This window comes from Micromesistius poutassou (genome assembly GCF_964030765.1).
Source record: "Micromesistius poutassou genome assembly, chromosome: 2".
Taxonomy (NCBI): Eukaryota; Metazoa; Chordata; class Actinopteri; order Gadiformes; family Gadidae; genus Micromesistius; species Micromesistius poutassou.
Genome location: NC_140272.1, coordinates 14,891,949 through 14,908,421, shown reverse-complemented (window position 1 = coordinate 14,908,421; position 16,473 = coordinate 14,891,949). Strand labels below are relative to the sequence as shown.

General features: G+C 42.4%; 1 protein-coding gene across 2 annotated transcripts; it reads left to right on the top strand.

The window, feature by feature from the left end:
* Nucleotides 1-583: 583 nt before the first annotated feature.
* On the top strand, nucleotides 584-14,520 carry LOC311338982 (NFX1-type zinc finger-containing protein 1-like). Of its 2 annotated transcripts, none has more exons than XM_084464339.1 (19): nucleotides 584-653; nucleotides 1,295-1,373; nucleotides 1,472-2,379; nucleotides 2,627-2,861; nucleotides 3,015-3,367; nucleotides 3,458-3,637; nucleotides 3,729-3,835; nucleotides 4,202-4,440; nucleotides 4,755-4,886; nucleotides 6,172-6,329; nucleotides 6,703-6,856; nucleotides 6,991-7,098; nucleotides 7,609-7,823; nucleotides 8,194-8,333; nucleotides 8,994-9,126; nucleotides 9,658-9,825; nucleotides 10,303-10,413; nucleotides 11,246-11,341; nucleotides 11,661-14,520. In XM_084464339.1, exons 2-19 carry the CDS (start codon nucleotides 1,313-1,315, stop codon nucleotides 14,109-14,111), a joined length of 5,949 nt encoding a protein of 1,982 aa, XP_084320465.1. In that variant the 5' UTR covers nucleotides 584-653; nucleotides 1,295-1,312; the 3' UTR covers nucleotides 14,112-14,520. The 2 variants fall into 2 exon arrangements, with proteins under 2 accessions (XP_084320465.1, XP_084320464.1); XM_084464338.1 differs by having other exon boundaries at nucleotides 6,703-6,865.
* Nucleotides 14,521-16,473: the final 1,953 nt, after the last annotated feature.

The following is a 16,473-nucleotide window of genomic DNA, read 5'->3' as shown; positions in this document are numbered from 1 at the left end:
CATGTCCACCGCGGTTTCTCTAACAACGTTACTAATAAACACAGAACACCGCCCCGGGGTTCATAGCGTGATCCCTGAGTCACACAACACCGTCGCCCCGGGGTTTATAGCGTGGTCCCTGAGTCACACAACACCGTCCCGGGGTTTGGTCCCTGAGTCACACAACACCGTCCCGGGTTTTATAGCATGGTCCCCGGGTTCCCTATCACACAACACACATATTGCAATAAGATGACGTTACACCACATAGTCTCATCGAACCCCGTGTGACATTACGGAAGAGTAGGATTGGTGTGAGTCAGGAAAACACGATTTGTTTCGATTATCCGAAAATTGGAAGTTAAAATAATATAATAAAAATAGATTCAACGATGACAGAAATACAGATATCATAGGCTATTGTTGTATATAGTTATATAATTATTAATAGGCTACTCCAATATATATATAATCCCTCTATTCGGCTGATATTTTGGCAGCAAAATTTAAATGCTTATGACAGATGAAAACCAAAACGAATTAGTTGGGAGGAAACGAAACCCATGAGATAGGCCTAATTATATAAGGCGGCGGCGCTCTCACACAGTCGCACTTCACTGTAAACCGAGAACAGTGGGGAGCGGCAGCGTCGTGAATGAGTCGCTCCGGAACAGGTAACTATCTACAAGGGAAACATATGCCGATATGATGAACTCTAACTCTAACAATTTTAAATAACATAAAATCATATAAATGTGTTGATAGTATGTGTCTTAAATGTAATCATAGCCTAAAGAGGAATGCTTATTTTACCTAGGCTAACATTAATTCAATATGAACCAGCTAACATTAGACATTTTGCTAGCTAAGTCCTCGAGTTTGAGTATAAATTATATTTATGTATAACTGTGCAACTGTAAATATAATGTAACGTTAGATGTTGTAGTTGTCCCTTTAGTAACTGTAGTATCAACAAATATAGGCTATGCAGTAGGCCTATGTACATACTTTTCTTCTTCCATTACAACATAATTGTTGCGTGACACTCGACACGTGGTCTTATTGTGATTTTTAAAAATGTATTTATGTGTATCGAAAAAGAAAGCAGCAACCTATCAAATGTAAGCTATTTCAAGCGAACATGGATGTGAATTGAAACTTATTTTGTCCTGCACGTATTTACTGGGTCCAGCAGGTGGGTCTCATGTGCGCAACAAATAGTTGCAACGTCGTCACTGAACTGATTTGTAAGATGTTAAGAGCTCCCGACTTGATTTTGTCAAAATATAATTCATGCTTACTTGTTTTTCTTTAGCGATCCTTTGAAGTGGGTATGGATGGATCAGCTGAATACACAGAGGATGGAGAATCCAATAAGAGAAATTATGGAAGAGGTAATTTAGAAGATATCCGTATGTAGTATCAATGTAATAGCATACTACATTATCTCCATTGGCTAAAAATGTTGCTTTTTCCCCCCTGATTCTCACAGGTGGCAACAGCCGCTTCAGGGGACGGAGGAGGGCCAGTAGTGAATGTAAAATTAGCATTGAAAGAGGAGGAGGACACTGTGTGGTGGCAAACGGCATAGCTGCTAGAGGGAGAGCTGGACCAGGGGAGAACAGAGGAGGGATAGGAGGAAGAAGAGGAGGTGGGGAAGGTCAAAGACGCCCTGATGTGAGGGACCGCTCCATAACAGGGAGTCAAGTAGGCAGAGGACAAGGGAGAGGGACAAGTAGGGGAGGAGGTAGATCAGAGAGGGGAGGAGATAGATCATTAGGAAGAGCAGGGGATAGAGAAAGGACAGAAGGAGACGCCAGAGGCGGCAGGGGGGGTAGGCGGGGTGGGCTGGCCCCTGGAGCCGGTGATTTTGCACGACGTGCAGCAAGAGAGAGGAGCGGGAGTTTGACGGGCGCAGCGCAAGCTGATCAAAGAGGAGATCAGAGCACCAGAGGGGGTCGATGTGGTAGTCGGGGTAGAGGGGGCGATCACGGCGCAAGACCCAAGGCACCTCAGTCGAGATCAGCCCCCCCCAGCGACACCAGGGAGGGGAGGCCGCACGGTCCCAGGATGACCTACACAATGCTGGCGGATCTCTCTGAGAAACCGCCCTCTGAGGTGGCCATCACCCTCTCCTCCTCTTCCACCTTTCAAGCGCTCCTGGAGGAGCGAGATATCAGACATGACCTTGTGCAGCTTGTTTGCTCGGCCCTGAGCAGGGCCTTCCAGTCGCGTGTGGATAGGAGCAGCATCCAGCACCTGGCTGGTGTGGTGAAGGACAGCGGGTTTCTGCGCACCATCCTCCCGCAATACGTAGGCGGAATGAGTTCAGAGTCCGACCACACCCGCAGGGAACAGTACCCGCAGCACTTTGACAACATGATAGCTGTCCTGTCTAAGGTACGAAGGCTGCATGGGAAGCTGTACACACACACACTTTACACCCACAATTGCAGATAAATTGCAATCAAAGTAAGCCAGCATTGCTGCAGAGAAAATATTGATTGTAAATATTCATGATACAGGTTGTTTTTAAAAATGTCAAATATTTGAGGACACCATATGTTTGCAGTGTGTCCAGTCATAAATTACCTTCTCAACTTACTTTTATGAGTATTATTATAATGTATTTTATTTGGTGCTGCAGGTGCTCAGCATCTTCCCAGCCAGCTCAGTCCAGGCTGTGTCGGTGCTGGTGGTTCTCTTGGGGGCCTCTCTTATTGGCCTGAGGAACTCGGGGGTTGACATCGAACGTCAAACTGAAGAAAAGCTGGAAGACATCCAGGCTTTAATCCAGCAGCTCCAAGAGAGATCCAGGGATGGGAGCCTGCGTTCAGACCGGGACCACCTTCCCCTCTTATCCGACCAACTCGACAATGAAGGTCATATATTATTAAGAAAAGATGTTTATTGAAAATGGTTAAAGACTGGTTTTAAATTCTGGCAAAGATTTTGATTTTGTTATTTAAGGAGACTCATTCATTCATAATATGCCCACAAATAAACTGTAACGACACAAACTGCTGCTTATCCAGGTGAGGAAGAACTGGAGAACTTTCGTACAATACCCATCTATCCAACGCGAGAGGAGTTCCATGAAAATGAGAAACCCTACCTTAGGCCCAACGCCACTACACGACAACACGCCAACACAGAAACCTACCTCGACACGCACTTCCGACTGCTGAGAGAGGACTTTGTCCGGCCGCTACGTGAAGGGATCCAGACACTCATTTGGAACCATTTGGACATGGGGAAGAATACCCAGCAGCTAAGGAAGGAGCGCTTTGATGACATCAGTGTGTACTTTGACGCCAAACTGGAGTCGCCTCTGTGCACGCGTTCAGGCTTAGCCTATGTTATCAAATTTGACATTAAGCCTCTGAAGGTGAGCGTGTGGACCGAGCCTTTTTATAGTAATCACAATGAAAAGAATGGACAAGTTATGATGTAATGAAGGAATCATCTTTTTCGACAGTATGTTCGCTGGGAAAACTCAAAGAAGTTGCTGTACGGTTCTTTGTTGTGCATGTCATGTGACAACTTCGAGAGCTTCCTGTTTGCTACCATATCTGAACGAGAGCTGAAAGACGTGAAGAAAGGCCGGATTCAGGTCATCTTTTCTGATGAGAGCAAACAAAAGCTGGCAACCATGCAGGTGGGACTTTGTGTACTGTGTTACTCTGTTGAGGACTGAGATGGTATTGTATAATGAATGTATAGCAACAATAACCTACCTTTTCCTACAGACCAATCTGCCGTTTATGATGGTGGAGACGTCTGCCTACTTTGAGGCCTACCGCCATGTTCTGGAGGGCCTGCAAGAAGTACAGGGAGATGAGCTTCCCTTTCAGAGGTTACTTTTTTTTTTAACAAAAACAAACACGTACACTGACATTGCATCCTGTAGCACAATATTTTACCAGTTTTTACATTATTAGACTGATGTTCAAGTAAAAAAAAAAAAAATTATATATATATACAGTATATATATTTATTAGTTTTTTTGTAGATTTTTATTTATCAAATATGTTAAATGTTTATACAGGATGCAATTTCTCTGTATGTGTTTGTCTATATTTATGTTTATGGTTTTGTATGTTTATATATAATTATTAATGTAATACAATACAATCCCACTTGGGTGCTCCTTTATTCCCTGAATCACTTATGTATGTCCTTATTTTACAACAAAATCCCCAATGTGCGGCAACCACTTCAGGTATATAGTGGAGTGCAGCCCAGATGTGCATCCCCCACGGTATCTGAGGGGAAACGACGTGTACAACCTGGAACAGGTGGCAGACCCTAAGAAGAAGCAGAAGATCAGGCCCTTTCACTGCCTCAGGCCTGCTGACTGGCCTGCGATGGAGACCCTCGACCTGGATGAGTCTCAGATGGAAGCCTTTCAATTGGCCCTCACTCAGGAGCTAGCCATCATACAAGGCCCCCCTGGCACTGGTACAGACTTCTACTTGAGCCTTAGACCCATAGAGAAATAATTGCCAATTCAAAATGTATATATATATATATATATATATATATATATATATATATATATAGCTGTTTTCGGTTAGATTTACTCTCATTTTCACTTCTTGCAAAGTTATGCTGGGAGGAGGGGTACAAAAAGTGGTGGAATACACTGTGAGTGTACTTGCTCAAAGTGGGTCGGTTTCCACTCTACCTGAGATGAAGGTTTCTCAGGAATGTAAAGCTTAGCAAGCATGTTGTGCTATTTCTTGGCTGTAATTACATTTCTGATCCGTCTATAGGAAAGACCCACGTTGGCCTTAAAATCGCCAAGGCTCTGTTGACCAACCAGCGACTCTGGAGTGCCGGTCAAGAGGCTGCACCAATGCTTGTCGTGTGTTACACAAACCACGCTTTGGACCAGTTCCTTGAAGGTAAGCAGGCACCACTACCACCCCAGCCCAGGTATAATTAGCAAATACCTTATTGGACCTATTGGTCTCATTTCGTCACTCGACCACGCTCGCCAAGCCTCTCTTACCTCTCTCTTCCAACATGAATGTGCAGCTTAAGACACCACTATGATGAACATGTTTATGGCTGTAATTGCAATGCATGCCGTTACAGTATAGATTCCAGGGCGTTGGTGTTAGTGTTTGTCAGGGTTGGGACAAGGAGGGTGTTGACTCAAGCGCAGAGATGGCTTAATTTAGTGGTATTTATTGTAACAAAGTCCAAAGGGCAAACACACAGAAGATCAGAGGAGTTCAAAGTCAAAAAGTCTAACAAAGGCAAAATTCCAAAAAGCAAAAGAAAACTAAACATAGGTAGGCTCTTGGTCAAAAGTACAAAGAGTTCAAAGCGTCGAACCAAAGGGCAAATCCGAGTGGGTAATCCAGAGAACAGGCAGGGGGGTCAAAACACAGTGAATCAATAATAATTATCTTTCTAGGCTAAGCTCAGGTCAGATTACAAAGTGGCACAACAAAGACTAAGCACAGATCATTGTCAGAGGGAGGGCTTAAATACATGGCTTGATTGGTCATGTGACAGGGGAAACGAGACACAGGTGACAGGAGTAATTGGGGCTGCAGGGGAACAGGAAATACCTAAATAGCATATGTGCGGCCACTAGGGGCCGCCAGAGTTCAAAATGCCAATAAATATCTCATAACCATGACAGTGTTAATCTTTGCCAACCTGTTGCTTGGTACTCCACGGCATGAGTTAATTCGGAACATAGTGGGCCGTGAACGCTGTTCATCAAAGGACCTGCTGCATTTATATAAGCAGCGATACTTTATTCCTTCAATCTTCAGGTACAATTCAATTTGACTAGAAATAAGTTAAATACTCTTGATACGTTGGTGCAGATGAATTGCAGTTCTTTTGATTATTGATGGTTCCAGTTCTCTGCACATGATTTATCAAGAACGAGCTATCAGAAAAAAAAATATCACTCAGCCTATCAGGATGCTCTACAGATAACTATTCAACATGTGTAATAAAGTTGAACCAATAATGAAAATGAACAAATTCTGGTAAACCTGCCTCAGCTTTAATGTCAAATTCACTATAGATAATTGTATTGGAATGGGCAAAACCTTTTGGAAATTCTGTGGGAGTACAACCTTATTCTGCTCATAATAGACTCTACAAATGGCTTCATACTGCCTTAAGTTTTGCTCACTTGCTTTGTCCTTCTTTGGATATTTGAAGGTATCCATACATTTCTAAAAAAAGGCATCGTGAGGGTGGGGGGCCGGAGCAACAGCACTATTCTCGAGCCCTTCCTCCTTAAACATCAAATGGAAAACTTCCGTAAGGGAAACTTTGGAAGTGGAATGCCCAAACACCTGCGATATGCTTTTAAAGAGGTGAGATCACATGACAAACTATCTCTATTGATGGATAGCAACAGATACAGATCTATCTGCCTGTCTGCCTGTCGGTCTGTCTGTCTGTCTGTCTGTCTCCAAGGCAACCAAGGCAAAGCTAAAGCTCCACCGTAGCAACTTTTTGGTTTTGTCGCTTTCTTTGTGTTTTTTAATGTGTAATTTTACACCAACAATTATAAACCTAAACATGCTGCTCTTCATGTTTAGGGTGGGAGTGTGTGTGGAAACCAGCCATCATTCATACACACTCCCATAGGGTAACATAATTAATTATAAAGTTATATAATAACCACATGGTCCTACATACATGAATACGATATCAAATCTACAACCCTACAACCCTTTTTAACAGATTTTAAAGGATATGCAAAAGTGGGAGAATGAAATCAAGGATCACGCTGTACAACTACGGTGCAGTCAGAAGGGGGTCCTCAGAGAGCACATTCTGAAGAAATTCATTTCAGATAGACACTGGCACAGTCTGGAACGGCCTGCAATGCCCATCCGTAAGTTATGTATGTTCATGAATATAATGTAACACGCGCATTCACAAACACCATGCACATACTAGATTTCCAATATTATTCCTATAATATTTTTAAAGTGCATAATTTATCTTCCATGTACTTCTCCCAACAAGCTGAATGGTTCCAAGGGCTGCAATCAAGAGAAAAAGAGCAGATGGTTGAGTGGTTGGGATTAGGTCCCACATTCTTCCAGCAGGAGGCAGAAGAGAAAGCACATGAAGGTGAGGTTCCCGCTAAACATGAAAAGATAAAAACATAACAATAAAACATTAATGGTTGCCCTTCTGTTTCCGTCACTGTTGAAGAAAACAGCCATTAATATTTAAGGGATGCACACATTTCCACTATTTAAAGCTAGACAATTTATTTCAAAAGCATTTTCTGTTATATATGTTGAAATACTATTTACATCCTTATTGTAAGTGGCTTTGGAGGGATGTCAACCATTTTAGGTTGGATACCATTGGCTATTCCCCACTATTCACTTCGCCTTCGGCGAATAATTGTTAAGTAGATTGACTTAAGTCTGTACACTTTAACAATTCTCCCAATCGGATGTATGTGTACTGTATAGATTGATAAATACAGTGCCATGGGAAGTACGTTTATACTACTATACAATTCTAAGCAGCCACATTTTTTATTTTACATTTTAGCCATATTTAGTAAATAAAATTAGAGTAAATAACATCAAATGAGTAAATATATTTTTTCTGGTTTCAACGCTCCAGACATGGAGATGGATAACCACACAGAAGCGGAAGTGGTAGCGGATGAGTTCATCCAGATCACAGAGGAAGCAGACCTGATTCACGCTGAGCGATTTATCGAAGACGGCTTTGAGTTCAACGGGAAGCAGGAAGAGCAACAAGGAGATGAACTGATTCTGGCTGTGAACTTTGAGAACATCAGCATACAGGAGGGCCAGGGTGAAGAGGAATGGCAGGTAAAGCTGACAACCTTGTTTCTGTTAAACAGTGATGTCATCCATTTTTTAACACATTTACATTTAGGGCATTTAGCAGACGCTTTCATCCAAAGCGACTTATATTATTAACTTCTTGAACATGTCAAGGCATTTAAGAATATCGATGCATATTCCAAAAACGTTGCCCAAATTAGTTAGTTAGATAGTTAGTTGTTTTAGAAGTGTTGCTGTATGGTCATGGCAGTATTTAGAAATAATGAGTAGACCATGCCTTAATATAAATTTCAGTAGCTCAAACTTTTAACTAATGCTGACAAGTGATCTAATAAATCATAGTTATTGCATACTTCGGAATTGTAACTTAAAAATATATATATTTTTGGTTTAGATGCAAGCCCAACAGAGGAAAAGAATGAACAACAAAGTACGAAAGGAACTGGATAAGGAATCTGATATGACCGAAGCAGAGGAAATGTTCATTTTTGACATTTGGCATCTGAGTATGGCAGACCGATGGAGACTTTATCGGTATGTTTCAATTTTTTTCACTTTCACCTTACCCAAAACAAAGGTATGTGATGGAGAAAGAAGCCTACATCACATACCTTTGATCTTTGATCTTTGTGCATCTATCTATTTTCAAGTAAAACACATCAAATTGTTGGAGGATTGGGATTACAGGCCTCTGGAGGAACGTGTTCATAACATATGTTAACCCTTCAAGCCTGGACACAAGCTAATTTGGAAGTTTAGAAACTCAGAAGTTGGTTAGATTAGATTAAAAACCATATATCTCTGGTGACTGTTTGGAAATCCCCAAATCCTTATTGGTGTGGATGTTTTTTGTGTCTGTGAGTCTCTGTCTGTTAGTCAGGTCGTGATTGGTCCAGATCAAGAACAGTAGACACTCTGCTCCCTCTTCCACCCGCTTGCCACCTAACTACTGCTCGTCTCCTTACATATAGTGAACAAGCAATAAGAAGCAAGTGTAGGAAAAGTTTTGGAATGAAGCCAAGCTGCATCCTTGTTTGGCGATAAACATATATATCATTCTTTTTTTACAAAAAATATATAAAATATCTGATGGGAAATTTGAGTTTTGAATGTGTAGTGCTCTCTCACATCATTCTGTGAGCCAAACAACTTGAGGTGTCTTATTGTTAAAATTCCCCACATCATCTTCTGCAGGCTATGGGTGTCACGCTACAGGTATTTTCTGCAAGATCAACTTCAGCAGTCTGAGGAGGAATATCAGAACGCGGTGGAAAGGTTGGAGGAGGTGCGGCTCAACGAGAAAATCTGTCTCCTCCGTAACGCCAAGGTATAACCAGAGCTATTATATAAGTGCCACTCCTAACATAATGTAGCAGGAATATGGCGGCATATCACTGCGAACTAGAGAGCAAAAATGACTTTGTGCACGTCTAGAACATATACATCTGTGTACACAAATCATTATTGGGAGCACTTTTTTACCCTCACATACAGTATTTCTTAGATCGTGAGTGCAATAATAAAGCCTGTGAGGAAAATACGACTAATTGAGCATGCACATAAGGGGAAGCATCACGCAACTGACGCCCCTGTGTGCCCATATGCTTTCCTTGCTCTCCTGCTTAGAGTGTTTTCCTGCTCTCTTTTTGGCAAGAAGTGGGCCGTCTCCGCCCACTTCTTGCCAAAAAGAAATCCACAGCTGAATATATCAGAGTGAGCGGTTAAACACTTTGGGAGCACGAGAGCAAAGACAGCACATTTTTATTACCTGCTCAATCTTTCATTACTCTCACAAGCAGAGAAATACTGTGTGCTAAAGTGCAATAAAAGGGCTCACAATAAGGATTTCATCAATCAGGTCATCGGCATGACGACCACAGGGGCGGCCAAGTTCCGTAAGATCTTGCAGGAAGTGCGTCCGCGGCTAGTGATAGTGGAGGAGGCTGCTGAGGTGTTGGAGGCCCACACCATCACCTCTCTGAACCCAGAGTGTCAGCACCTCATCCTCATCGGAGACCACCAGCAGGTACTACAACAACAACAACAACAACAAATACATGTTGGTTCTTAAAGCTACACTGTGTCACTTCATCACTTTAGTTAAAGGAGCTCTATTTTGCCATGTTACTAGGACTCATGGTGATTAGCCATTACAAGCCAATTGGTTTAGTCCACTGCGTAGGCTGGTAGGTTTAATATTGGCGAAATTGCTGTTCTTTCTGAACTAATAATTTTTACATTTTATGTGCATTATATCCACTCATGCCCTTCCCATTGTATGTTTATAGCTAATGTTTATTTATGATTACAACTCACATTAGCTGATCATTGTTACAATCTCAATCCATGGAGCTCTCACTGCGCAGGTTGCTGTACAATTACCGGCCAAAGGGGTCAGAAATTAGAAAAGATTTGTGATTCTTACATGTATTCCCTGTAAGGGAACAGGCAGTGAACCAAAAATAATAATAATGAATAGTTAATAATTGTTTTCTCCTGGTAGCTGCGACCCAGTGCTACAGTGTACGATCTGGCCAAGAACTTCAATCTGGAGGTTTCCATGTTCGAGAGGCTGGTGAAAAATGGTTTCCCTTTCATCAGGCTCAACTATCAGGTTGGTACGATGGGAGCCTCCTGCCTTTATTTGAGAAGGACTGGAAATATTCACTCTTCTCAGTCAGAGAGTATGAAATTAAGTTGTAGACCTAAATATATTGATGTGTGATGTGTAAATATGTATGGGTCTCTCCATGTTATAAGACAAAAAGACAAGATGAAAGCAAAAACCAAACTATGTTTGTACTTGTTCTGGAAGGTCCTCTGAATCACCTCATTACCAGCTCATTAAGTCTGTCTGAATTTACCCTTTTAAACCTGAGGCATGGCTTTAATTTAATAATTTTACCTAACTATTTTGTATTTACCCTCTTTTAGATATATCTACACTGTCCCTAATTGAGAGGAAAATACCCAGGTTGACATGAACTTGCATGTCGCTAAAAAATATGAATGGATTCATGTTGCACATTTTATTCAATAATGATGATGTTGCAATATCTCCTGACAGAACCAACTATGTCCTGGATGGAACGATGGGAATACACTGGGAGACAGAAGACACCCCCTGTTTTGTTAGTTTTGGGGTGTTATAAATGGGCAGGGTTAGGATAAGAACATCCAGATCCGAAATGGTTCACAATATGCATGCATGAGTGCACAGGGTGAGAGGGCTATGTAAGCTAGTACACAAACATAGCAGGGTATATTATCTGCTTGCTTTGTGTATGACTCAAGTCTATCGGGACGCAGAAACTCTAAACCATTATCCCTGGCTAACACTTCACCGGTTTGAAAGTATAATATCAAACAATGTGCGGTTCTAATATTCTCTTTGTGTGTGTGTGTGTGTGTGTGTGTGCGTGTGCATGTGTGGTCGTCGGGTTAAGCATCGCATGAGGCCCGACATCGCCTGCCTCCTGACCCCACACATCTACCCTGAGCTGGAGAACCACCCGTCAGTCATGGACTACGACAACGTCAAGGTGCTTGTTGAATCCACTGCCTCTGCCTCAGGGGACAGACGTCTGCTGCTCTCTCCAGCAGTACACACCTACCCGCATGAGGCTTTTATCTTTTTTCTATTTAGAAGGATTCAAAACGTCTGACCTTTCCAGTGTGTGTGTGTTAGCGCTGTGACATTTGATCTATTTTGACTACTTTTCTTTGTCCCTTCTACAATTAATATTGTCTCCTAACTTCTCTCCTTCCTCATGTTCAATGTATTTTAATACTTATATATGTATAAATAGATTATCCTTTCAGAGCCATAATGTATATTCTCAATTCTCTGCTTTATCACAGGGTATCGAAACCAATCTGTTCTTCCTGGAGCACAGCCACCTAGAGGAAAACCTCAGAGATGGGAAAAGTCACGAGAACAAACATGAAGCCATGTTTGTAGTTGCTCTGTGTCGCTATCTTCTGATGCAGGACTACAATCCAGAACAGATTACTATCCTCACCACATACAGCGGCCAGCTCTTCTGCCTGCGCAATATGATGCCCTCCTCCGAGTTTGCAGGGGTCAAAGTGCATGTGGTGGACAAGTACCAAGGGGAGGAGAACGACATTGTCTTGCTGTCTCTGGTCCGCAGCAACACCAAGGGCATTGTTGGATTCTTGAGCATTCCCAACCGCGTCTGCGTGGCATTATCACGCGCAAAGAAAGGCCTCTACTGCATCGGAAACAGTGCAATACTGAGCAAAGTGAAACTGTGGAGCAATATCTTCGGCACGTTGAAAGAGAAGGAACAGATGGGCAAAGCACTCACTCTGTGCTGTCAGAACCACCCAGAAAAACAGATCCAGGCCACCTGCTCTGAGGACTTCAAACAAGCCCCTGAAGGGGGGTGTATGACGCCTTGTGAGTTCCGCTTGGACTGTGGCCATGTTTGTACTCGAGTATGCCACCCTTATGACCCACAGCACAAGAAGTACAAGTGTGAGAAACACTGTGAGAGAATACTGTGTGATCGTGGACACAAGTGCCCACTGGCTTGTCACCGTCCATGCCCAAAGTGCCCAGTGAAGATTGAAAAGACCATACCAGGTTGTGGGCACAAGCAAATAGTCCCTTGCTACATGGACCCTGCTGACTTTAAATGCATTGCGCCCTGTGAGAAAAGTCTCCAGTGCGGACATCAGTGCCAAGCAATGTGTGGGGGTCCATGTACAATTAATTGCAAGGTAATGGTCCCCTTCATTCTAGAATGTGGACACACCCAGACTGATAACTGCTTCTACAAGACAAAAGAATACAAGCCTAACTGTAGGACCCCGTGTGACCTACAGCTGAAATGCGGGCACACCTGTACTGGTACTTGCTACAAATGCAACCAGGGGAGCTATCACCTCCTATGCTCCTACCAGTGTGAACGTCTGCTAATTTGTTCTCATAAGTGCAGGGAACCTTGCACCGGTGAGTGCCCTCCATGCAAGCTGCCCTGCGAGAACGTCTGCATCCACAGCAAGTGCAAGAAACGGTGTGGCCAATCCTGTGCCCCTTGCGCAGAGCCTTGTGCTTGGCAATGTCAGCACCAAAGTTGCAGCAAGCTTTGCCACGAACCTTGTGACCGCCCGCCATGCACAAAGCCCTGTTCCAAAATGCTGGACTGCGGCCATCCCTGCATAGGCCTCTGCGGAGACAAATGTCCAAACAAATGTCGCGTCTGTGATCATGACGAGGTCACAGAAATATTCTTCGGCTCTGAGGACGATCCCAAGGCTTACTTCATTCAATTGGAGGACTGCGGTCACATTATCGAGTCCGAAGCTATGGACACATACATGGAGATGGACCAGCAGTCAGAAGAAAATGAGCAGATGGTCATCAAACTGAAAGAGTGCCCCAGATGTCGCACTCCGATCCGCAGGAACCTTCGCTACGGCTCTCACATCAACCGCAGCCTGGCCGAGATAGAGAAAGTCAAGGAGAAGATAAATGGACACAAGATAGATATTGAAACTGAAAGCAACACCCTCAAAGTGCAATGGGAAACCAACAGACCACTTCTTGCACATTTGCCAAACGTATGTAATGAGTGTGTTCAAAGCCAATTGTCAGCGTCACATCTCACCGCTAATGACCTGCTGCGTCTGGAACATATGATGCTCTTTATGGAGAGAGCCGCAATGCTTCTGAAGATCCAAAAGGAGGAGATGACTGGAAACCACAGCCTCCGTTTCATGGACAAGGTTGATGTGTTCCTCCAATGGCTTCTTGACCCAAAACAGAAATTCACTGAACAACAAGTCTCAGATTTGCAAAAGGAGCTGCAGAGACTCACCCTTTTGGCTGAACTCAACGCACGGTGCACAATGGCAGACAAAAGAGGACAAATGACTAAAATCCAGGCTGGAGTAGATGCTATCAGGAGGGTTCTGGATAAGATTGCCTCGTTCACCGAACAAGACGCAGTCAAAGTGAAGCTGGCTCTAAAGGATATAGAAGAAAAGCTCCCCTACACGGGCCTAGGCATTAGTGATAAGGAGAGGGAGATGGTCGTCTCAGCTCTGAAGTTGCCACCTGGTCACTGGTACAAGTGTTCCAATGGCCATGTCTATATCATAACAGAGTGCGGAGGGGCAATGGAGAGCAGACGCTGCCCAGACTGTGATGCCACTATCGGTGGACAGAGTCACACTTTGGCCAGTGGAAACCAGGTAGCCACAGAGATGGATGGAGCGCAGCACGCGGCTTGGTCTGAGGGCAATAATCTGTTGAATTATGGTCAATTAAACTTTGATGACTAAAACACCTTCACCTGTTTGGCTGTGAAAAGATTGATTTGTTCCCTTGTTTCTGTTTTTTTGTAGGTTGACTTATTTTTTCTGTTTAGTTTTTGCTGCACGTTAATTTTACAAATGTTTTCTTTAGCAGGTTGACATTTAATCACTATAACCGTGTTTCCATTCAAAATAAACAGAACTTGAGTTACACAGAATTACACAACTATTCCCTAGTACCTAGGTAATGTTCCTGCGGTCAAAACACCGCTCTTGTTATAGGTAAGAATGTTGGTCAATTATATAGGTTTAATGATGAGAATACTACTATGCCTGTGTCTTTCATGCTTTGGCCAAAATGTAAGCCTTGTTGTGTTTCAACAATAGAGGGGAGCGATGCATTTGTAAATAAAAAAAATAAAGTGTGTGATCTGAAGTTGTTGCTTTTATTCATTTACATTTACATTTAGGGCATTGAGCAGACGTATTTATCCAAAGCGACTTACAATAAGTACATTTGTCGGCACTTACAATTGCTAGGTTAACCCATTCACCGTATACAACAATGATAACTGGGATAAGATGCTACACAATGCTAGGTACTATTTTTAATTGCCAGGACATACAACATACAATAAGTTTACATTTAGTGTCAGGATGTACAACATACAATAAGTTTACATTAAGTGCCAGGACGTACAACATACAATAAGTACGTAAGAGGGCTGTTTTTAGGAGTGTAAGGGAGGAGAAGGGACGGTGGGGGTAAGGGGGGAGGCCATGCAGAGTCCAGGTGAACTCTTGTTTTGTATAGATACACACATGCCTAAAAACAGATACAAGCAATGTATAAATAACATGGCTACACCGGTAGAAATCTATTTTTACACATAGCAGTATAATATAATATCTGACAAAACAAGTGCTACATATGTAATGGAAAGATGTGTGGATAAGCAAACAAGACACCATGGAAAACTAAATTGACTCAGTTGAATTGTTTAGCTTAGTTTAAATTTCCAAAAGTCACCATGTATAGTGTGAGGATGAAACAACTACTGTAAATATTTCTTGTCTTTTGAGCAGGTTGAAAAAACCAAAGTGTGCAGACAAAGGAACACAAACATGATAGCCTTTAGCCAGTTGTTCCCCTCTGAAACATTTATTATTATTATGAATGGACCTGTGTTCACTGCACTCTATGAAACTCAAGGTCAGGGCTGCTTTATTGTGTATGCTTGAAGTGAGGCACTTAATTAACACTTCAGTCGTTACATAAACGGTCGTGATATTGAATAAACCACGGGAGTCTGACTGTATTTTACGTGAAACTAGTCCAACCTCATAGCTATTAAAAACGAAATCCCTTTCATTACCTCCAGGTTGTACTATCCCTCACTTTAATTGCATAATTAAAGATGACGTTTGGCAAATTCCCTTTGTCAAATTTTCAGTAGCATTCACAAGAATTGGTTTATATTTTATCAGTTCTGGTAGAACCAGGTTTGTGTGTAGAAAGTACAAAAAATGTCACTAATCTCATCTTTACAGGCTTAAAACCTTTACGATTTTCATCTTAGAGGAACTCTATATTAGGCCCTGTCACTAACCCGGGTAAATCTACGCGTTGTAGTGTGGTCAGGGTAGACGGAGGCTTTTAGAAACGATGACGTTCGGTTGCCATGACACTGCCGCAAGCTTGCGCTCGAGACCGAGACGCTCATCTAAACAAACATGGCAGGTGAAATAGAAAGGATGATTTATCTGAGCAACGTACTTGTGTTTCTTCAGTTACAACTCGGCATACTGTGTAATACGTATACGTTACTCCAACGCCGAAGGCGAGCGCTGTACTTGTTGTGCTTAAGCGATGGGGGAAAAAAACACAAAGACGCCAGTTCAAACCGTACTTGGAGCGGCGTTTCTAAAAAAACAACAACTTGCATTTGGGCTATTGGTTTGAGCCATATTTTTGCTTGTGAGTAAAAATGATAAGCCAGCTGATCAACTGCAACTATCAGCTGATCGCGCGCCTGTAATCTAAACAGAGAGGCGTGGCGTTTACCCGGGTTAGTGCAGGGCCTTAGTCAGTGGATAAAAACGCAAAGTTGGATGGATGATAAAAAACCTAAATGAAGCTGAACAAATCTAAATGACTATTGACCAATCAATATTAGCTAGGGGTCATTATTGATTGTCCAATAGAACGATACACTAAAGTCGAAAATCCGAGGAAAAGATAATTCAATAAATACAGATACTATTAAAGAAATATTCGTTTAATATATTGCTGTTTATATAGGTATATAACTATTCATAAGCATAACTGACACGACAATTGCAAATGAAACCGAAAACGAATAAATTGGGAAACCAAACCCGGGAATTA